At 37.9% G+C, this 22,668-nt stretch overlaps 1 protein-coding gene across 6 annotated transcripts in view; it reads right to left on the reverse strand.

The window, feature by feature from the left end:
- Nucleotides 1–22,668, reverse strand: part of FRYL (FRY like transcription coactivator) — a 290,359-nt gene that overhangs the window by 62,483 nt on the left and 205,208 nt on the right. For all 6 annotated transcript variants that reach the window (XR_010751659.1, XM_066386291.1, XM_066386290.1 and 3 more), the window contains 11 exons: nt 21,365–21,422; nt 19,039–19,130; nt 16,046–16,218; nt 13,934–14,094; nt 13,279–13,389; nt 12,298–12,452; nt 11,921–12,020; nt 10,504–10,672; nt 5,212–5,471; nt 4,068–4,208; nt 1,152–1,320 (listed from right to left, as the gene is read on the reverse strand). Coding sequence is in view for 5 of the 6 variants with exons in the window: in XM_066386291.1 (XP_066242388.1) it covers nt 1,152–1,320; nt 4,068–4,208; nt 5,212–5,471; nt 10,504–10,672; nt 11,921–12,020; nt 12,298–12,452; nt 13,279–13,389; nt 13,934–14,094; nt 16,046–16,218; nt 19,039–19,130; nt 21,365–21,422 (1,589 nt within the window). In the remaining variant the exon portion in view is untranslated. The remainder of the gene's footprint in view (nt 1–1,151; nt 1,321–4,067; nt 4,209–5,211; nt 5,472–10,503; nt 10,673–11,920; nt 12,021–12,297; nt 12,453–13,278; nt 13,390–13,933; nt 14,095–16,045; nt 16,219–19,038; nt 19,131–21,364; nt 21,423–22,668) is intronic.

Below are 22,668 nucleotides of genomic sequence, written 5' to 3' on the forward strand. Positions count from 1 at the left end.
TTACCCCATGGTGTTACTGGAAGGCTTGGAGACTATGTTACATGTATATGTGTACCTGTGGATTATATGTATTTGCACACACACACACACCTACAACCTCTACTTTAAGGCCTATGACTAGAGTTTTGTCTAAGCAATCTGATTAGTCCAAGAGAAAAGACCTATAGATATCTGCATCAATGAGATTATCAATATAACAAATGGCAAAGTCAACAAGTCCCATATAACCTATAGAACATCCAATCAACTTTTTACCCCTCCACTCTTTATGAAAAGACAGACCTAGAATTGCTAGGTTTTTGAGGAAAGCTTTTACTAAGACAAATCAAAAAGAACAGCAATATAGAGAAAATAGGAAATTTTGCTGGAGAAGAAAACTTTATCAGATATGGAAGTACATAATTCAACTATGAAACATGAACAGATCATTCCTAAAGAGATTCTAATAAAAAAAAAAACCTCTTTGAAGTAAAAAACATTCTGGCAAACATGAAAAATTCAATAGAAGCATTATTAGAAATCTCTAAGAAAGTAGAACAAAAAGGCTGAGCTAAAGATTTCAAAAAATACATTATAAAGATATAATTTAAAAGAATTCTAATTATACAGATAATGTTATTAACATGTCGAAAACATTTAATATAAACTGAGTAACAAAGCGTTTCATAAAAATTTAATTTACAATAGCCCAGATGTTATATCAATTTTCACTGGAAGTTACTCAGAGATAAAGTTTCTTAAATCAAAATATTGTAACTATAATATATGTGTGTGGATACACACACACACTCATAAAATTGGATACTACGTATAATACATACTCAAATAATTATAAAATTACAGAATAATTTCAATGTGTTTTCTATATTTAACATTAATTATATTCATTAAAATGAACATTAAGAATATATATATCTATATTCTGGTTCTGAATAAGTATGTAAATATGTTTCCCTCTGTAATATTAAGAACCCTTATGTTGTCAAGTTTCTTTAGTTACAAGGATTTACAAAACCTTGTCAAGTTAATTCCCGTATATGACTCATGTTTGCTTTTATTTTGATGATGTTTAAAGCAACACTTGCTAAAATGAACAATTAGATAAAATTTCTCTTTTGAGACAAAGTAATGAGTTTACAATAACGTCTCACCTGAGGTGACAGAGGGGATTTTATAGCTGGAAGTGACGCGGTAGTAGGGAGGGTTGTCCATGTGAGTGACCCCCGAGCTGACAGGGTCGGTCAGCTGCAGCTCACTCACCAGCTCTTCCAGCAACTGCATTGTTTTGTCTCTACCTAAATATACAATCACTTTCTTCACCTGTCACAAAGAAATCATCCAGAAAAGAAAAAGCAAAATTGTCATTTCATAAATTTTTCTTGAGATAAATTTTACCAGAGTAAGTTCCATTTTAAGTGGCAGACAAATAAGCACAATTTAAATTTGAATACAATAGTGATCAGCAGTAAGACACTGGCTAATCAGATTTGTAAATACTATCCTCCCTGTAACCATCAACATTGTAATTTATTAGAATGACCTGAATATATAGTTTAATGGTTTCCACATTATCTACTTTCTTTACATTTTTTGTTTTCTTTTAAAGAAAAGCAAAAGATAATTGCTTTCCTATAAATCAGTCTATTTTTTCATGGAAAAAATTTCAATTACTATCACCCCACATTTTCCTCTTACTTTTAGTCAGGCAGCCTTGAAACCCAGGATTTATCTTCTATTCTGCCTTCCCATTCTCTATATTCAACCCAGCAATAGAGCAGTGATTAAGAAAGAATCTAGAACTAAACTGAACTCAAATTATACAGCCTGGATTGGAATGCAAATCTAACTAGCTATATGAGCTAGAAAGTTACTCTCAATTTTCCTCTTGCAAAATGGGGACAATAGCTTCGACTTCATATAGCTGTTAGAGTTAAATAAGTTAAGATGTATAAAGCACTATAAAAATGCTTAGTGCACAGTATGAGTTAGTAAGTGAAAAAAATTTCAGTAGTGTGCATAATTATGTTTCTCCATACTTATCTCCCTTATTATTCAAAATGTGGTCCTAGCAGCACAGCCATCATCTGGGAACTTGCTTAAAATACAGAATATCTGGCCCTGTCACAACCTCCAAAATCGGAACCAGAGCAAGACCCCCCAGATGATTCATGTGCGCACAGACATGTGAAGAGCTCTGCTTTCTATGACTGTGGGAGAAATCCTACCTAGGACAAGCTTTAATCTATCACACCCAAAGTCTCATAATGGTTACCCACTGACAACTGACTTCCTACCCACAGCTCCTTATCGATCCAACCCGCTCTACCTGCTACTTCCCTGTTCTCTTGTTTGGTCATCAGACAGGGCCAGGTGCACGCTGTCTCTCTCTGCCTTCCCTCTGACCATGGAGATCTCTGAGTGGATACTGCCGACTCCAATCCTGTCCAGTCTTCAATCCCACCCTCACCCCAACTCCACTGCCTTCTCCATGGAATCTTCATCCCTTCTCAAACAGGTCTGTGCTGGGTCGGAACTGCAGCTGTGTTAGGTGATGAAGCACAGTGGCTGACCCTGAGGAAATGGCTCTTCTCTCTGCCGTGTTTTATTCATCTGTAAACCTGCGGCAATCTTAGTAAACTCACAGATTTATTCTGAGAATCAAATGAAATGATGTAGATGAAGTACTTGTACCATGCCTGGCTTATAATAAGTGATTATAAAAAATGATAATTAATAAAATACTATCATTAAAAATGGCTCTTTAAAAAATTTATTGGGATGTCATTGGTTAATAAAATTATGCAGGTTTCAAGTGTGCAATTCTATAATACATCTGTATACTCTACTGGGAGTTCATCATTCCAAGTCAAGTCTTCTTCCATCACCATTCATCCTGCCTTTGCCCTCTCCTACCTCCCCAACCCCTGTAAACCTACTTTTGCCCCACCCTGTGTACGTTCGATGGTAAGTTCCAGGAAATTAACGAAGCAGGGAAGGAAAAACAGAAGACTCTTGTGTGAGGACAGGGCATTCAGAGTTTAAGATAGAATGAACCAGCAAAGGTCTCGGTGAGAACGGGCAATTGGGAAAAGAGGTAGGTAAGGGAGTGAGCAATATGGTTATTTAGGGAAACAGAGAAAGGTAAGTGCAAAAGCCCCAAGGTAGGAAGGCCTGGTGTGAGAGCAGACAGCAAAGGTCAGCATGGCTTAAGGACAGGGAGCCCAAGGGACAGTATTTGGAGATGGGGTCAAGAGGTAAGGTGGGATCATGCTGTTTCACACCACACGCCTACCTTGTCCTCTGCTTCTTAATGACATACCTTTAGAACAGGGCTTTCAGTAATTAACTCGGGAAATGCTGGGTAAAGCAAAGCTATTAACTGGTTCATTCAAAGTTAGCTCTGTGAGAACTTCTAGGGCAATGTTCTGCAGAGACAGTCTTCTGTGGGACACACTTTTAGGAGATGCTGCCATGTGACTGCCAGCTGTATCTACACACACACACACATACATGTGTTTGCGTGCATGTGTGTAATCTGGTTTGATAGTTTCATATTCTTTTAACTGGAGCAGATATAAGGATTGCTTCCCTCCCTCAAAGGCAAAGACTTTTATTCTTTATGTTTGTCTCTTACCAAGCTTTCCCTTGCTTCCAAAAGTTTTAGGCCCAATACTATAGGCACTGAGCTCTGACTTACCACCTTGCTCTAATGTCCTAAAGCCAGCACCTGCCTAGCAAGAACTACTTCTGTGCTCTCTGCTTCAACATCATTTTCTCTTGATATCACCTCTAAGCCTCCCAGATACCTATGCTTCCAAGATTATTCACGCTCAGGTTTCTGTAATTTTTCTCTGTAGTCCTTATCATAACTGTACTTCATTAAATTAATGATTTCTTAAATAAATAATTAAAACCTGTATCATTCATCAGATTATAATGCCCAGAACCTAGGAGAGTACCTGGCCTGTAATAAGAATGCTGGCAACTAATATTTGTTAAATTCGTGAATCAATGAATAAATGCATGTGAACATATTTTTAAAAAGTTAGATGAACTTGAATACATACGTAAGGCAAGAGGCTTGGTTCACTATTCACTCCACAAATGCTGATCAGAAAGTGCAAAATTATTTTCAGGTTTTTCGGCCAGCCATCTGCAAGCGTGGTCCACACATTCTCCATCTCCAACCAGGCCAGCTCATCGCCATACTAGGTGCGCAGGAAACACGGCACATTTCAACAAAGACTGTCCATTATGTACCAAATTTGTTACATCAAGAAAATATTAGAAAATAGCATTTTTACAGACAGCTATAATCTTTTCTACACTTTAGAGGAATAATTATTTCAATAAATCTCAACATAAACATCATCATAGTCACGCACTGCATAATAAGGTATTGGTCAACAACAGACCATACATATGATGGTGATCCCAGAAGACTATACTGGAGCCCAAAACTCCTAACACCTAGTGACGTCATCATCACAGCGTCACAGTGCAATGCATTACTCTCATGTTTGTGGTGATGCTGGTGTAAACACACCTACTGCGCTGCCAGTCGTGTAGAAGTAGAGCACATACTTGTATGTGTACAGCACATCATACTTGACAATTATAATAAACAACTACGTTACCGGCTTATGTACTTACTATACTTTTTATCACCATTTTAGAGTGTACTCTTTCTACTTATTAAAAAAAATGTCTGCTGGACACAGTGTGCTGTGTTATGCCTGCGGCAGCCTCACACAGCTCGTGCTTACCGTGGCTCTTGATGGCGTCATCCTCTCATGCTTAATTTAATCTCACGTTGTTTTGTACGGGAAATGCTGTACAAGCTCAGGCTTTAGACCAGGAGCATTGGCGACACCACACAGCCCAGGTGTGCAGTAGGCTACGCCATCTAGGTTTGTGTAAGTGCACCCTATGACGTTCATACAACAGCAAAACTGCCTAGTGATAGATTTCTCAGAATGTATCCTTGTCATTAAGCAGTGCATGACTGTAGTTAAATATGTTTTAGCTGTCCCCAAGAAGACACTTTTTATCCAATGAGAAGTTGTGTATTTTTCTTAGAGAAAGGAATTCATAATACGTATTTGTTTGGTTATCACAGGATGATCTAATCTCTTCATCCATTTCTAAACTTGTTTACTCATCCTAACTCAGTAATTCTCTGCAGCAGCTGCCAACACAGATCCAGTTTACCTTTGCTGTCATGTACATCAGATTGTTCAGAACCATGGCAGTGGCCTGTGGGGATCCCCAGCCTTCTCCCCGTAACCAGCGCCTGCTAGTCACCATCAGTTCTCGGTCTTTCAAGGACTCGTCTTCCTCTTCATCGTGCCGCCGTGCTGTGGGCAAAGGTTTCAAGTCGACCAACTCGATGTTGTTCATCCACGGCAACAGGTAGTGCAGCATGACCTGCCTCCCGGCAGGGTGCGCCGTCTGGATTCTCTGGCTTATCTCTGCAATGAAAAACGGACCAAAACAGTGAAAAACTGAAAGGATTTTGCTTTCTTTTGATTTTAATTAATATCAACCTATCAATCTTAAAGAATAGGAAATCAGATTTTATTCATTGCCATTTAAAAATTACATGTACTGGCCCTGGCCGGGTAGCTCAGTCGGTCAGAGGACCGTCTGGATATCCCAAGCTAGCAGGTCCGGTCCCAGGTCAGGGCACATACAAGAATCAACCAATAAATGCATAAGTAAGTGAAACAATAAACTGATGTCTCTTTCTCTCCCTCCCTCCCTTTCATCTCTCTCTTTCTCAATCAAACAGTAAATAACTAAAAAAAAAATTATGAGTACTGTTTCTCCTTTTAATAAATTTGACCTGATTACATCATAAAGAAAATTAACAGCTAACATATATCACAGTCTTACTTTTTATATAAAATATCTTTCGTAGTTAAGATACATACATGTTTGCATACTGTTGGTGGGATTGTATAAAATGGTGCAATCACTATGGAAGACACTTATCAGGGCTCTTCAAAGAAGTAAAAATAGAACTGCCACATGGTCTAACAACCCCACTTCTGGGTACATATCCAAAGAAGTTGAAGGCAGGTCTCTATAAGACATTTGCCCATCCATGTACATAGCTTCACTATTCATAATACTCAAGAAGTGGAAACAACCCAATGTCCATCAACAGATGAGTGAATACACAGAATGGGTGTATGCATTTAACAGAACGCTATACAGCCTTACAAAGGAAGGGAATCTGTCCCTTGCTACCACGTGGATAAACATTGAGGACATTATGTTCAATGAAATAAGCTAGTCATAAAAACACAAATATGGTATGATTCCACTTATACGGAAAGTGGAGTGATGGTGACCGGGCCCAGGGGGAGGGGAAAGGGCTCTTCTTTAGTGGGTAGAGTTTCAGTTCTGCAGGATGCACATTGTCTGGAGATCTATTTCATAACAATGTAAATATACTTAAACTATTGAAACGTTCAGTTAAAGTGATTGTGATAAATTTTACAATGTGCTTTCTAACACAATAAATGATGTAATTGTAAGATAAAAGACAGTTTTTATACGCAGAACATATAAATTGACTCACAAAGAATCTCACAAGTTTTGGTTCTATGTAGGGGAGGTTCTTATGATGCACTTACTTTTACATTCGTCTCACTTAACATTCATGACAGACCTGTGAGGTGGACAGGCAGAGGAACTTGCCCGAGGCCAGACAATGATCAAGTAGCTGAGGAGCCAAAAACACAAGGCTGATTCCAAACCCCATGAGATTTTATATACTGTTTTTTTGTTTGTTTGTTTTTACAGGGACAAAGAGAGAGTCAGAGAGAGAAATAGATAGGGACAGACAGGAACAGAAAGAGATGAGAAGCATCAATCATCAGTTTTTTGTTGTGACACCTTAGTTGTTCATTGATTGCTTTCTCATATGTGCCTTGACCACGGGCCCTCAGCAGACCATGTAACCCCTTGCTCGAGCCAGCGACCTTGGGTCCAAGCTGGTGAACTTTTTGCTCAAGACAGATGCGCCTGCGCTCAAGCTGGCGACCTCGGGGTCTTGAACCTGGGTCCTTCCACATCCCAGTCCCATGCTCTATCCATTGCACCACCGCCTGGTCAGGCTATACTGTTTAATTTCTGTATATCACTCTAAATAAAAATCTTTCTCCTACCCCCACCCGCTCTTGCCTATATTTGCATGTTACTTATTTATTCATTAGAAGAAGTGAATATGGAAGCTCAGAGAATATGATTTGGAAGTTGGCTCTGCAATCACAAATTCCTGGGCTTGAATTACCAGCTCTACCCCATACAAGCTGCCTGACCTACTGCCAACCTGTCAATCACTGATTCTTAATGTATTATTCTGTAAAAAGAGGTTAATAAAAGTAGTTGCCTTGTGGGGCTATTGTGCAAGTTCAATACACTGCCAAGGGAGTGCTTGGTCAATTCTATTTTTTGTAAGAATCCCTTCTGTTAGTACATCATTGTTATTGCCTCCAGAGTGCAATATTAGACCTGGGGCTCTGGAAGTAGTTGAATGAGGAGATGCTGACTGGGTGTTAGACGGTGTGTGTGTGGGAGCTGGGACTACTGCAGGACCAGCTACCGTCCCAATCTATCCCATGACCTCAGAGATGCAGCTGGTTCTCTGCATTCTGTGCAGGAGCCTCTAGAAGCCCAGCAGCAGCAAAACTGGTGTCCATGGTGGCCACTGCGTTGCACTAATGGCCATCCACATTCTTCCTGAAAGGGCTTTCAGGACGGTGGGGTGGGGAAGAATGAAGAGGCATACATGACCACTGCCATCTACCATTGCAAACCAAACAGGTAAGCTGCTTTAAGAACTGGTGTCAGAAAAATTTATTTTTTTCCCTATCCAGGTCAATTAAATATGGAAAACAAACCATTTCCACTGCCGAAATAGGCACTGTGGAAAGAAACCCAAAGAAAGCTAAGGCCACTATGTCCTGAGCCCAAATGAAAGAGAAGATCCAGAGCAGAGCCCTGTCACCCCTCGAGGCTGGTTTGGTGCATGTACAGTACTCAGAAGACAGCAAGAACTTGCTGCAGGTGGGAAGCAGAAAAACTTGCTCAGTGTCTTTTGTGTTAAAAGTAAAACTTTTTTCAGTTAAAGGGTAAGAGCTATGGAGGCATTTACAATAGTGTGTTCTGCCAGACCAGGTGGTGGCGCAGTAGATAGAGCATCGGACTGGGATGCGGAGGACAAGGTTCGAAACCCCGAGGTCACCAGCTTGAGCGCGGGCTCATCTGGTTTGAGCAAAGCTCACCAACTTGGACCCAAGGTCACTGGCTCAAGCAAGGGGTAACTCGGTCTGCTGAAGGCCCACGGTCAAGGCACATATGAGAAAGCAATCAATGAACTAAGGTTTCACAACAAAAAACTAATGATTGATGCTTCTCATCTCTCTCCGTTCCTGTCTGTCTGTCCCTATCTATCCCTCTCTCTGACTCTGTGTCTCTGTAAAAAAAAGAAAAAAAAGTGTGTTTTATAGGTATATGGTTAAACTAGATGGACTCCCAAATTTCCCCTAAATCTAAGTCCTGGGAGATCCAGACAGATATGACATCTTGCCTGACACATAGCTCTGATGATTCAGAAACCCTGGCAGTAATATTGGTTGGCTCCTATAAAAGAAACTGGAACAGAAAGCAATGTGGGATCCTAGCAATAGTCTTGCTTAAGGCAGTGCAAGGCCTTTTTCTGTGATTAGAGGCTTTACTTACAGAAAGAAACCTGTACCTTATTCCTGCATTATTTTAGGATATGTGCTGCCGAAGTGAGCACAGTTCTGCATTATTTTAAAGACAGGCTAGTACCCAAGATAAAACACATACTAGAAGATTCGGGAAGTTCTATGTCTACTAATGAAATATTTTAAAATTACAAGTGAAGACCACTCTCACATTTTAGGTTTTTTCCTTGTTTGTTTTTTGCTGGGGTGGAATGGAGAAGGGAGGGCAAAGTGAGAATTCCTGTAAAGACTTCATTAGCAAGACAGCTAAGTATCACGATAGATCAGTATTAGAAGTTCTTATTAAAGACAAAGATTCTCAGACAACTGGAATAAAAAGCTGTGGTACATATACACAATGGAATACTATGTGGCCACGAAAAAGAAGGAAATCTTCCTTTTGTGATGGCATGGATAGACCTGGAGATTATTATACTAAGTGAAATAAGCCAGGCAGAGAAAGACAAATACCATATAACCTCACTTATGTGAAATCTAATGAACAAAGTGAACTGAGGAATGGAATAGAGGCAGAGGTTGGGTCACAAGGAGCAGAGGGACAGCTGTCAGAGGGAAGGGGGATGAGGGGATAGGATCAGAGAAGGTGAAGGAATCAGTGAAATTACATATACATAACACAGAGATACAGATAATAGGACAGCAAATCCCAGAGGGAAGGAGGGAGGGAGGGAGTGGGGGCAAAAGGTGTATAAATAGGGACATGGGGGTGGTGGTGAGGGTGTTATATTCAGTGGGACATTTGAATCCATGTTAACACAATAAATTAAAAATTATGCCACCTAAAAATAAAGACAAAAATTCTCTTATGTAACTATGTTTTATATTGATTCAACCTCAACTTTCATATATTTAAAACGTCCATAAGTTGTTAACTTTTTTAACTTTTATTATTTATTTTTGAGAGAGAGATGAGAAGCATCAACTCATAGTTGCAACACTTTAGCTGTTCATTGATTGTTTCTCATATGTGCCTTGATGGGGAAGGGGGGAACCTCAAGCAGAGCCAATGACCCCTTGCTCAAGCCAGTGACCTTGGGATCATGTTGATGAGCCCATGCTCAAGCTGACGACCCTGTGCTCAAGCTGGATGAGCCCACACTCAAGCCAGCGACCTCGGGTTTCAAACCTGGAACCTCAGTGTCTTAGGTTGATGCTCTACCCACTGTGCCACCACTAGTCAGGCCAGTAGTTTTTGTTTTGTGTTTTGTGTTTATAGACAGCGAGAGAGTCAGAGAGAGGGGAAAATAGGGATAAACAGACAGAAAGAGAAAGATGAGAAGCATCAATTCTTTGTTGCGGCTCCTTAGATGTTCACTGATTGCTTTCTCATGTGTGCCTTGACTGAGGGTAGGGGGGCTACAACAGAGCAAGTGATCCCTTGCTCAAGCCAGTGATCTTGGGCTCTAACCAATGACCTTGGGCTTCAAGCTAGAGACCCTTAGGCTCAAGCTAGGAACCATGGGGTCATGTCTATGATCCCATACTCAAGCTAGTGACCCCGTGCTCAATCTGGATAAGCCCGGTCTCAAGCTAGATGAGCCTGCACTCAAGCCAGTGCAGTGACCTTGGGGTCTCGAACCTGGGTCCTTCACATCCCAGTCCGATGCTCTATTTACTGTACCACCGCCTGGTCAGGCAGACCAGTAGTTTTTTGGGGTTTTTTAAAGAAATGATTGCCCCCCCCCCCAAAAAAACACCCTACTAACCAGTTTAATGATCATACCTGAGAAAATGGCGAGAGTCAGCTCAGGATATGCTCTTGCTAATTCCTCAGACAACTGATAGTAGGAAACAGAGTACAGATGTGGCAGGGGAGACAGCTGGCTGAGCACCCCGTCTGTCCTCTGAACCTCCAATTTGTGAGCATAGCGAAACATCTTTGGTTCCAGGATCTACAGAAATGTAATTCCATCAATTTAAGGTTTTATGGCTCCTCTAAACATCAGATATTATTAAAAAATTAAAATCTTCTGAAAAATATTCCAGTTAAAAATTATAGTTATATACATATATTGCAGAATATTTCACATTAATTTCAAATTCCAAGAAATGTTTGCAAAAGATCTGTAACTATTTACAAGGCATTACTACATTCTTTGTGTTTAATGGCAGTTTGGGTTAGTAGCAGCGTCTGAAAATAACTTCAACATCTTAATATACAATTATTTGAAAAAGATTTACCAATTAACAGTTTAAAAATGACTACTGTACTATAAAACATGTGCAAGTAAAAAAAAATCTTCAAACATATCTTGGTTAATCCCACATTAAGTATGGAATATAAACAAAAATTTTTTTTGACTTAACACTGTGTAAAGAGTTACACTATTGAATATTTTTAAAATTTTATTTTTCAATTACAGTTTATATTCAACATTATTTTTTCTTAATTTCTGGTGTATAGCATAGCGGTTAATTAATCACGTACTATATAAAATGGTCCCCCTGATATTTCAAGTAGCCTCCTGGCACCACACAGATTGTAATATAATTATTATAATATTATTGATTATATTCCCTATGCTGTATTTTACATCCTAATGACTATTTTGTAGCTACTAATTAGTACTTCTTAATCCCTTCACCTTTTTCACCCAGCCCCCTTTAACGTTCTTAATTTATAAAGATATTAGGGTATAATTCCTAAGAGGGTCCTTACTAGCCTCAGTATCACTTAAAACGCATTGGAAAAATCTATATCTACTTGAATCCCATTCTGAACCCTTGATTAAGAGTAAAAAACCTCAGTCTATTATCCATTAGTTAAGCACTGTATAATAATGATATAGCTTGGCAAGTTAATTTCCTAGGTTGTATTTCTCATCTTAATAAAGGAAAATTATATATGGTTATCATAAAGGAGCTAATTACTTTTCAGTCGGTTTTCAAAAAATAATTCAACTCACATTCTTATCTGAACAGAAATAGTTACACACAAACACAGGACCTAACCACTCAATTTTTTTAAGTACTGGCATGCAGGCACGTGTGCACACATGGACACACAGGTGTGTGTGTGTGTGGGTAATATATATATAATCTTTGTTTTCTATTTCAAATGATCATCAGGAATTGATACCATGCCTCATGCTTCAGTAAGTCCTGAGTAAAACCATTCTAATTAACATTTGATTACAAACCTGTAAAAGTTGCATAGCAACTTCATAGATACTTCGAGAAGAATCAGCTGCTTTGAACAGTATCAGATTCAGGAGCATCACCGTGTCACACTGATAATCCCTAGGGACAAATTTTACGTGTCAGGTAAATAACATTCAGAGACTTTTACACACAAAGGCCAAGTCTGCAAGCATGTAGCAATTAATAACCCCATGAGGTAACTGGGTGGTTTTTTAAAGGCTAAAGGTACAACAAACACATGATGGTTATCATCCTTATTTTGGTAAAATTTTCTTAGAGGTTACAAAACGATGTGCTTCTTGGTATTTCTGAATTCAAATAGAACTATTTTCTTAAGAAAAACTGACTAAAACGGGAAGAAGAGCCTCTGGAGTACCTGTTCTGGAATACATTGGCTATGGCTTTGAAGCAGCCCGCAGCCACCCTCCTCGAACCCGTGTAGCAGCGATCCACCGCCCAGTACATCAGGTTGCTCTGATCCGGGTTCAGCTCCAGCAGTAATGTGACTGCTTCACAGCCCAACTGATGAACCTAAGAAAAGGCCACAGAATCACCCAGGATAGAGCACTGTATGTTATTCAATTGTCGGCTTTTCTACATTTTACTAAAATGTACATATATTTATTCATTTAATCACAACTCTCAGTCTCCTTTCATTCAAGTCCTTATTTTATTCAACTAGTAAAAACAAACAAACAAACAAAAAAGACCTGGATAAGTTAAACTTGGTCCCCAGATTTTCCACGAGACTCCCAGCAGGGCGAGTCTCCCCTCAGCGAGCCCCAAAGGCAGTGGATGAATATGAACAGTGACCAGGTGCTTTCTGAAAAGTGAGCTACTAACCTCTCCAGGTATTTTTATCAAGTTTTTTCTTGTTTTGATAACTCGATAGAAAAATTATTCTAAGGGAAAAACATGTATGTTCTATTGTAAATTGTGACATTTGTGCACGTGTACTATGAGAGTACAAAGCAGAGTCCAGAGGGCAAGAAAGAACGATTAATTGCAGACTGGTCAAAAACAAGAAATTAAACATAGCAAATAACATGTCAATATATTCCACATTAATATTTTATTTATAGACTTAGGACCCTACTGTAAGATATATACATACTACTGTATAAACCCTGTTATAATAAAAAGGAAATTAAAATGAACAAATAAGTATGTAATAAATAAGAACTAGAAATTTCTTAGATATGGCATCCAATTTAATTTTACTTAAATGTTTTCTGCATATAATTCTAACCTATCTTTTTTTTTTTTAAACAAAAGGGCTTGTTTTCAGTGAGCCATACAATAATTCCAAATAATGCAATGACAACTGTGAAATTTTAAGGGAATTAACAATTATTACCTTTTTGTCCAGAGAGTCCAAAATGTTATCCAACCATTTGTACAAATAGCCATCTGATGAAAGGCCTACATTATCTGCAACAGGGCCACAACATAGCACAGCAGACATAGCCTTCAAACAATAATAGCAGAATTACGCTTAAAACATGTAAGAGGTTAAATGTTGGTTGTTTAATAAGAAGAGGCAGGATATTTTTACTCATGCTTATGTAGCCACAATATCATTAGTTTTTTTCTTTACAAAGAAAAGCACAATAGTAATTTCTTCTAAGACTAAGTAATTTGTTACAGGTATTTAGTATTATTGGTACTAAATTAGGTATAGAGTTTGAACAGTACTGGAAGAAATAAAAGAGAAAGCACTGAAGTAGATTAAAAAAAGGTATTTCCTTGAGGCAACCCTTCTTAGTTCTTTAAGACAATGGCATTCAAATTTTGGGTAGATGCTGAAACTGTTTTGCATTGTAGTTTACATATTTAAATAAATTTATGGTATAAAATGTTTCAAAACGGCCAGCCAATCTATATATTTTAATACTTTCAGGTACTCGGAAGAAATCCCTAGCCTTTTTACAGCACTAGGTATGGAGAGACACAAAAAAATTAAATACATTTCTTAACATAAGAAAAAAGCAATCAGATTTCTAAGTAAATACCTTCAGTGCACAGTACTGATGTCTGTTAATTTGCATATTTCTATCACTGTATCTGTCCAAGGGAGTAAACATGATGCTAAAAGGACCTGCCCAGTGACTGAACAGCATAAACAGACTGTGACGAAGGCTCTGCTGAGGAAAAATACTTCTTCTCTGGTGCACTGTAAAAAAAAGATAGAGAAAAATTCATTTCCATGTCTTTTTACTTTAACATGCATTTCAACGTGTTTGTTATTGAATATGTAATATTGTAAAAACGTTTTCCTTTTAACTTAACAAAAACCTCCACAGTGACAGAAACCGTTTACGTATATGCAATCACAGTAACAAAGGCTGTCTCTAGGTCACCATGCAGCACACTGTGTGAGAGAAAGCATCAGGGAAGCAGAATTTCATCACATCACAATGCTCTCTAGGGCTGGCGCAGAGCAGGGAGTTCGCCCCGTTTCCCCTGGGCTTGCTGGCTACAAGGTAGCTTGGCCAGGACACTAACATGAGCATACCTCTGGATCCTGGTCAGTTGGTAAGAGAAGGCTTTGGACTAAATACTAGATATGTTATTTTTAAACTGTATGTTTTTAAATTTTTAAATTGTATGTTTTCAGCAGTGCAGCTGTCTTTATAAAAGGATTCTTATGAGGCATCTTTGTTTTTAAATTACTTTTATTAATTTATTCATTTTAGAGAGGAGAGGCACAGAGAGAGAAACAGAGAGAAAGAAGGGGAGGGAGGAGCAGGAAGCACCAACTCCCATATGTGCCTTGACCAGGCAAACCCAGGGTTTCGAACTGGCGCCCTCAGTGTTCCAGGTCGACGCTCTACCCACCGCGCACCATAGGTCAGGCCTCTTATGTGGCATCTTAATACACAAAACAATCAAAAAGGGAGCTGGTCCATTTGAGACCAGGTTTGAGGCCTAGAGTCCAAACCCATCCCATTGCCTCTTGCTGATGGCACCAGAAGAGAGAAATTGGAAAACATTGGTTTTGAAGATCTCCAAGGAGTCTTTCCACTTTGAAATCCTATTCTACACGTTCTCTGCATCAATCCTGGTTGAAGAACTTCGACAGGATTTTAAGAAAACAGTGTGGAAGTTGTAGACAACTGTTTAGTTATGGACTAAATTATATCTTTACACAAGTGAGCTTCAGATCAGAGAATTTAGAAGAAAAAACTCCCTGCTCTTTTACTCTAACTAGCATCATTTTCCCCAGAAGTTCAAAATAGGGTTCCTGCACTTGAAAATAATGTACCTCAAGAGAGGCTTACAGGACTTTTCTATAAAATACAACTGTGCTCTTACTTTAAGTCAGCTGTTTGCACATACTTTCTAAGGTGACAACTTTAATTTTTTCCCCCAGAAACAAAAAGAAATATTTTTATATATTTACACTGTATGCCAAAGGCTGCAGTCACATTTTAGGTTTTTTACTTACAAAGAATTTGACTTTTTGAGATGTAATTGCATGCCTAACCCAGTACCTGGCATAGAGTGTGTGCTCAGTAACAGGCACACACTGTGTCCTCGTACTTGACATCTATGGCCTACACCCTCTCCATTATTCAAGAGGATCTCATCAATTCTCCCCTCAATTATCATTTAGGGATTACGGTCTCTGCTCATTTTGTCTAAAACAAGTTTATCCAAAGAGCTTCTTTTACTGATTTCTTCACATTTTTGTATTACTGTCTTGATTCGTTGAAAATCTATGCTGGGTTGCTTTTGATTTCTAATCACTGACACTAATTCAAAAAGGTGAAACACTCCTGCCATCCATGTAATGCTGTCACATATTCCCAGTATGTTCAACACTTGTTTTATCAACTTGGATTACAGAACCTCAGGGGGAAAAAATATGATGGTCCCTTAATATTCAATAATGGTTTAAGAAACTAAAAATCAAAGCTCAGGCCAGGTAGCTCGTTGGTTAGAGCATTGTCGCAGTATGCCAAGGTCACGGGTTCAATCTCCAATAAGTGCACATACAAGAGTCAACCAATGAAGGCATGAATAAATAGAACAATCAATGTTTCTTTCTCTCTCTCTTTACCTCCCTTCTCTCTAAAGTCAATAAATAAATTAACCAAAAAAAAAGCCACTAAAAATCATACCTGGAACATTCTGAATGATATTCGCCACTAAGGCACTAAAATGGCATCGTATGTCCTTCAGTGTGTCAGAGTCCTTTTCATTTTCTGCTTCCAGGAGTTGTCTAGTTAAATCTACATATTCCAATAAAGTGTTGTTGAGGAAATGTGTTTCATTATCAAGGCCGCCACTTGCACTGAAAATATTGAAGAAAATAAATGATAAAGCAAATGTGGTTTTAAACTATAAATTTAAATCAAAACTAATTCCTAGTAATCAGTCAGAACTTTGCATGGCCATGGCAGCATGTGACTCAATATATACAAATTAAATGAATATACACTTGGCTTACTTAAATTAAAAGTTAATGGTTCTTCGTAGTTGGCTCTACAACTCAAGCGTTATGGAAAAATAAAATGTCTTCCTAATTCAATTCCATATCTAATTTTAGTCATCTATTCTGCAAGCTGTTATCCCCTCTCTATCAAAATATATAGCTTTCAAAATAAGGAAATCAGGTGACATATGGGATAGAGAGGATCAATTTACAAAGGTGAAAGAGGAAAAACTAGATCTATACATTCTTATAGCTGCTGTGCATATTCATATGCCTTTAGCACAATTAGTCAAATATCCAGTAAGTACACACTTATTCTCAGCATGATTCGGGGACAGGTGTTATTTGGGATACAAAAATAAAAGAGAATTCAAGGCTCTGAAATCTTCTGTCTAAACCTAGAAGCTGCCTCAAGAGTCTCACAGTAAGAGTCCCTTTGAGGCATGGGCTCTGTACCTGCAGTCAATGAGTGGCAGGGGCATCTGGTTTGAGTTAGAAGTCTTGCTCCATGTGACTAGTATTATTCCTAAGCATGTGACTAGTATCTACCTCAGAGCAAGTTACTAACAGTATAACTGAATTACTACATATAAAAGGCCCAGTAAACTACAAGTGCGACATAAATGATTAGCTATTACATTTACATTTATTTTGGTCAGTTTTTCTCTGTTATACTTGGAAAGTACCTCTAAAATGTTTTAAAAGTAAAATTAATTTTTTTTTTACTAGTTGTGAATAGCTTCTTATAAATAACACAGTACAGGTTGGGAAAAAAGTAGGTTTACAGATGTTTGTATGGAAAATAATACATTAATAAAAAATAGTAAGACAAAGGCCCTGGCTGGTTGGCTCAGCGGTAGAGCGTCGGCCTGGTGTGCGGGGGACCCGGGTTCGATTTCCGACCAGGGCACATAGGAGAAGCGCCCATTTGCTTCTCCACCCCCCCCCCCCTTCCTCTCTGTCTCTCTCTTCCCCTCCCGCAGCCAAGGCTCCATTGGAGCAAAGATGGCCTGGGCGCTGGGGATGGCTCCTTGGCCTCTGCCCCAGACGCTAGAGTGGCTCTGGTCGCAGCAGAGCGACGCCCCGGAGGGGCAGAGCGTTGCCCCTGATGGGCGTGCCAGGTGGATCCCGGTTGGGCGCATGCAGGAGTCTGTCTGACTGTCTCTCCCCGTTTCCAGCTTCAGAAAAATACAAAAAAAAATAAATAAATAAGACAAGGGTAAAACTCTGTTTCACATACAAGTGTAAACCTACTTTTTCCCTTCCTGTATAGTGAATGAATTTATGATGAAAATAAATTTTCATTTATTACTTCAATGAGTATTTTTAAACTCTAGGTCATGAATTATAAGTGAATAAAAAACTAATTTAGTAAATTGCAACCTGGCCCAGAATAAAAACACTGATTCATTTAAGAAATATTCATTCAGTAGCTATAATGTACACAGGATCAATTGGGTCAACAAAACAAATATCCCTGCCTTTTTGGCATTCACAATTCATCATTTTTACTTAACCAAGGAAATAAAAAGTCAGTAATAGCAACAGCTTTATATTCATTTCTCTTCAAAACAAAACAAAACACAAAACTGTGTTCAAACCATTAGTGCTCAATACTGAGCACAGCTTTTGCAGTTACATTTTAAGTAAAACAACATCTTGTAGTTCCCAAAACAATATCAAAGATTCTTCATTCATTGACATCACATTAAAAGCAACTGAAGAAGAAAAGAAGATTCAAATGTGTATTAGGTTAATTTTTTGCATCTAGCCCAACAAGTTTCAAATTTAATTCTTCTAACATGAACTGTTTTATTTTTGTATGGGGCAGAAAAAAAGAATGTTTCTTTTTCTTCCTTTCCATTTGCTTTTCATTTGCTAAAAAAGAATGGTAAAGCAATGTTTACATTCTCTTTGATTAAAGTTCTATTTTAAAAGCACTTGTCAAAAGCATCCTAAGAAATAATCAGGACAAATGCTAAATACTGCACATTTTTATCATTAACATTTTTTTCCCTTCAAATCTCTTTTCAGTTACCTTTTTGGGAAATGTCAGATCCATTCCTTTTTCTTTTGATGATAAGGCAACACCATTCCCTTCTAAGGAAATAGTTATTTCTCACACAAAGCTGACAAACTTCTCCTCACGGGGTTGGTCTGAGTGTCAAGATGCCTGTACTCTAGCAATAACCCCAGGTTCTATGTTTTCACATGTGAGAGGTTCTAAAATATGTTTGTGGATTTCACTTATTTCCCCAATAGGATAGATTAACAGTTGAATGGAATAAATTTGCAAACTTTATTTTCTTGCACCTTTAGATATGTGATTTTTACAAATCTAGGAGAAATAGATCTTAAAAATGAGGTAGAAATAGTTAAATCAGTAACAAAAAGAGGCCCCTTGCCTAAATCACTAGACCTCAGTAAATATCAAGATCATAGAAATATTATATTAACTTTTGCCTGAAGCAAATTAATACTTGTGGTAGCATTTCAAATACATTTTTAAGCCAGTAGTTAATATCTTGGATGCAGCTTGAACTTTGGTAAATAATGTTTACAAGTGTTGCAGACAGGTCTTTTGGTTGCAAAGGTGCATTTCTGTTTTTATATATTTCATGAGAAAAAATATGTTCCTTAATCATTTCATAGTTTTAAAGATCAAAATCCAGTACCGACCTGTGACTAATGACACCAGCATCTGCCAGCAGTTCAAATATTCGTACCAGCTGTACTCGTAAAATGTCTCGACGCCTGCGCCGTTTCATATTCTATTCCAAAGATAGGAAGATATTAATTAAAATTCCTTCAGGGAAGTTGATCAAAAACTTGTTGGTGTAACTTGGATAGAAGACTGTGAATGTCTTCGAGCTTTGGGGCTTACTGAAATTATTCTGGCTGTGCAATACAGATTTCAAGCACTCTGGAAGCTACTGCATCAAAGAGATATGTGTGGATGGTCTGAAATTAATAAGCCAAATAAAATCACATGACATTTTCCATGGTGATACCTCTTGTATGGAAAGAAAATATAACTCTACCATTACTTTTGGGTGATTTGCTAATCTGACAACTTTAGAAGAAAGCATTTAGTAAAACTATTCACTTTGACAAAATATCCCTAAGATACTCCCAAAAATAGGGCAAAAGGCAAGGCAAATCTCAAAGAAGGAACAGAGGAGACCCCATAGATTTTGCTCATGCCAAGTCTTCCACTTAACAATGAACTTTGACACACAAAAATAAATATTGTACAAAGAATAACAAAAATTTTTCTTTGATCATTATGGTATGAATAAATGTTCTGTTTAACTGGGGTTGAAGTATTAATGCCTAGAATCATAGATGCAAAATCTCAACTTGACTCTGCTTCTAACAAGAATAGATACGTAAAGTAGTAAGATAGATTTATATCACTTTCTTCTAGAGATTATTTTAGTTATGATGTAATTTTCATGATATAGCAATTAAAGATATTTATTAATCTTCTACTTCTGTGCCTACAAACTAGTTTTTTGCCTTTCAGAATAAATATTCAAAACAAGTAAAAAAATATGTTTAGCTCTCTATGAAGTTTATAGCATCTCATACTGATCAGGATGGTTTCTTAACAGTCTTTGAAGATTTCTGCAAAGTTTCAGTTGACTGTTTTTTTTAATTTTGTCTCAACAGAGATTGTGAATCTAAAGCTCTCAAAATATATCTTACATTCAAGGCACATCACTGTACATATCCATCCACTTGCTATGGTTACTTTTTTCCCTGAAATAAAATATAAATACTGCTACTTAATTTTGTTTCTGATTTTACTTCCTTCTAATAAATCATCCTATAGTATAATCAACATTATCATTCTGAAACAAAAATCTTAATAATTATAAAATGGGGATACTATCACTACCCTACAGGGCTGAATTAAATGGAGTGAAGAACTATAGATGCTGTTTTCAAGTCTCTAAAGGTAGCTATTGTCACCCTCTTCCTCTGTTGTTTACACCTCTCAGGGGCTCTCCAATGCTAACGGCGGTGATTCTTAGTGTTCTATACCAGACTCAACTAAGATGCTTAGAAGAAAAGTTTCTGGGCTCCACCCAAGATAGTTTCCCTCAACAGGCCCAGGAACCTGTAACTTTTAGCAGGCTCTCAGATGCCAGTGTCATGCAGGGGCCACTGGTCTATACTGGATAAAGCTGGAACCAGGTGTCTTTCACGAGTGCCTATCTTGATTTCCAGCATAATCAATCGCTTTCCCCTTGTATAATCACATAAAAGAATCTGCAATGCCCAGATTCTTTCATAAAGTTTGCAAATGTTGTTCCTCTGCTTAGCATGTCTTTCCCTGGCTTATCCACTGGGGAACATGCTTCAAAATTCACTCCAAGTATCAGTACTTCATCAGTAATGCCTTCTCCTCCTCCACAGGCAGGGCCGAAGGCTTCCTCCTCTCTAGCTCATACAGCCCCTTCTCTGTGACTTTACTCCAGTGTGTGATATTGTTATAATATGGTTCACCTACCTGTCCACTAGACCTGTGGTTTCCAAAAGTTGCTTGAACCTGACATGTGTCTTTAACTTTGGAAATCTAAATCAGGGATTGGCTGCATAAGGCACTCAGGCCAAATCTGGCCTGTTGCTGGCTGTTACTGTAAATAAAGTTTTATTGGAATATGGCCACACCCACATGTTTAGTAGTCTGTGCAGCAAAACTGCAACACTGAAAATATTTCCTTTATAAGAAAGGTTTGCTCACCCTGATCTAAACCCCAACTGTCCTCACTTCAGTTAGAGCAATTTAACATCCATTTTCTATGAGTTTCTGCATAAGATCTCCTGTGATAAAAGAAAGGGTTCTGTGTATTTTTTTAAATGTTGAAAACTTACCAGACAATCTTTTACTCATTTGCTTCTCAATTTATAAATTTTTTAACTTTTAATATAATGTGTAAAATATAGAAAACAAATGTTTGCCAAATAATTATTTAATAGAAAACTACACACAGTTTACCTCTGGCCTTCTTTCGAGTGCTTCTTTAATTATGGGATGCAATTCCTCTATTAGTTCCCTAGAAAAAAATGATAAACATTCTTTAAATTAATAGCTGAACAAATATAATCTGACATGTGCAAATATGTAAATATTAATATATTAAGTAAACAGACAAGCATTAACCCTAATAGTACTATTTAAAACAAAATTTTTATTGTTTTCTTTTGGTTACAAAACAAAATCTGCAAAATGTAGGACATTTGGAAAGCTGAATAAAATGATATGTCACATATTCTAATTTGTAGAAATAACTACTATTAAGATTTTTGTTCGGCCTGACTCAGCAGTGGCGCACTGGATGGGGCGCCGGACTGGGATGCAGAGGACCCACGTTCAAGACCCTGAAGTCACCAGCTTGAGCCCAAAGTCGCTGGCTCACTCAGTCTTCTGTAGCCCCCCAGTCAAGGCACTTATGAGAAGGCAATCAATGAACAACTAAGGTGCTGCAACGAGGAATTGATGCTTCTCATCTCTCTCCCTTCCTGTCTGTCCCTCTCTCTGACTTTCTCTGTCTCTGTCACAAAATAAATAAAATAAAATAAATTAAAAAAGATTTTTGTTCACCTGACCAGGCATTGGCACAGTGGACAGAATGTCGGACTAGGACACGAAGGACACAGATTTGTAACCCCAAAGTTGCCAAGTGAAGTGTGGGCTCATTCGGCTTGAGCTTGGGATCACAGACATGACCCCATGGTTGCTGGCTCGAGCCCAAAGGTCATTGGCTTAAAACCCAAGGTTGCTGGCTTGAGCCTAAGGTCATTGGCTTGAGCAACAGGTCACTCACTTTGCTGTAGCCTCCCAGTCAAGGAACATATGAGAAAGCAATTAATAAACAATTAAGGTGCTACAACAAAGAATTGACCCATCCTGTCTGTGTGTCCATATCTGTCCCTCTCTCTGATTCTCTCTGTCTCTGTCAAAATAAATAATAAAACGATTTTTGTTTAATCATTTTGCAACCCACATTTTACATAGTTGAAACCCTATCATATATAAGATATCCTTTTTTTTCTTCACTTAAAACTATCATAATGACTTTTATATGCAATTAATTCAGAGTATTTTACTATGTGGTGGAATACCATAATTTTCCTAAACATTTTCATTTATTACTGAGTTGTTAACTTTTACATAATTTTTATTATAAACATTGCCTCCATAAACATCTTTGTACATTAATCTTTGTCTTTATTTCTAATTATTTTTATAATATAAATAAATATTACATATGATATTTCCTTAGGATTAATTCTTACAAG

Source organism: Saccopteryx leptura, chromosome 5, assembly GCF_036850995.1.
Source record: "Saccopteryx leptura isolate mSacLep1 chromosome 5, mSacLep1_pri_phased_curated, whole genome shotgun sequence".
NCBI classification, from domain to species: Eukaryota; Metazoa; Chordata; class Mammalia; order Chiroptera; family Emballonuridae; genus Saccopteryx; species Saccopteryx leptura.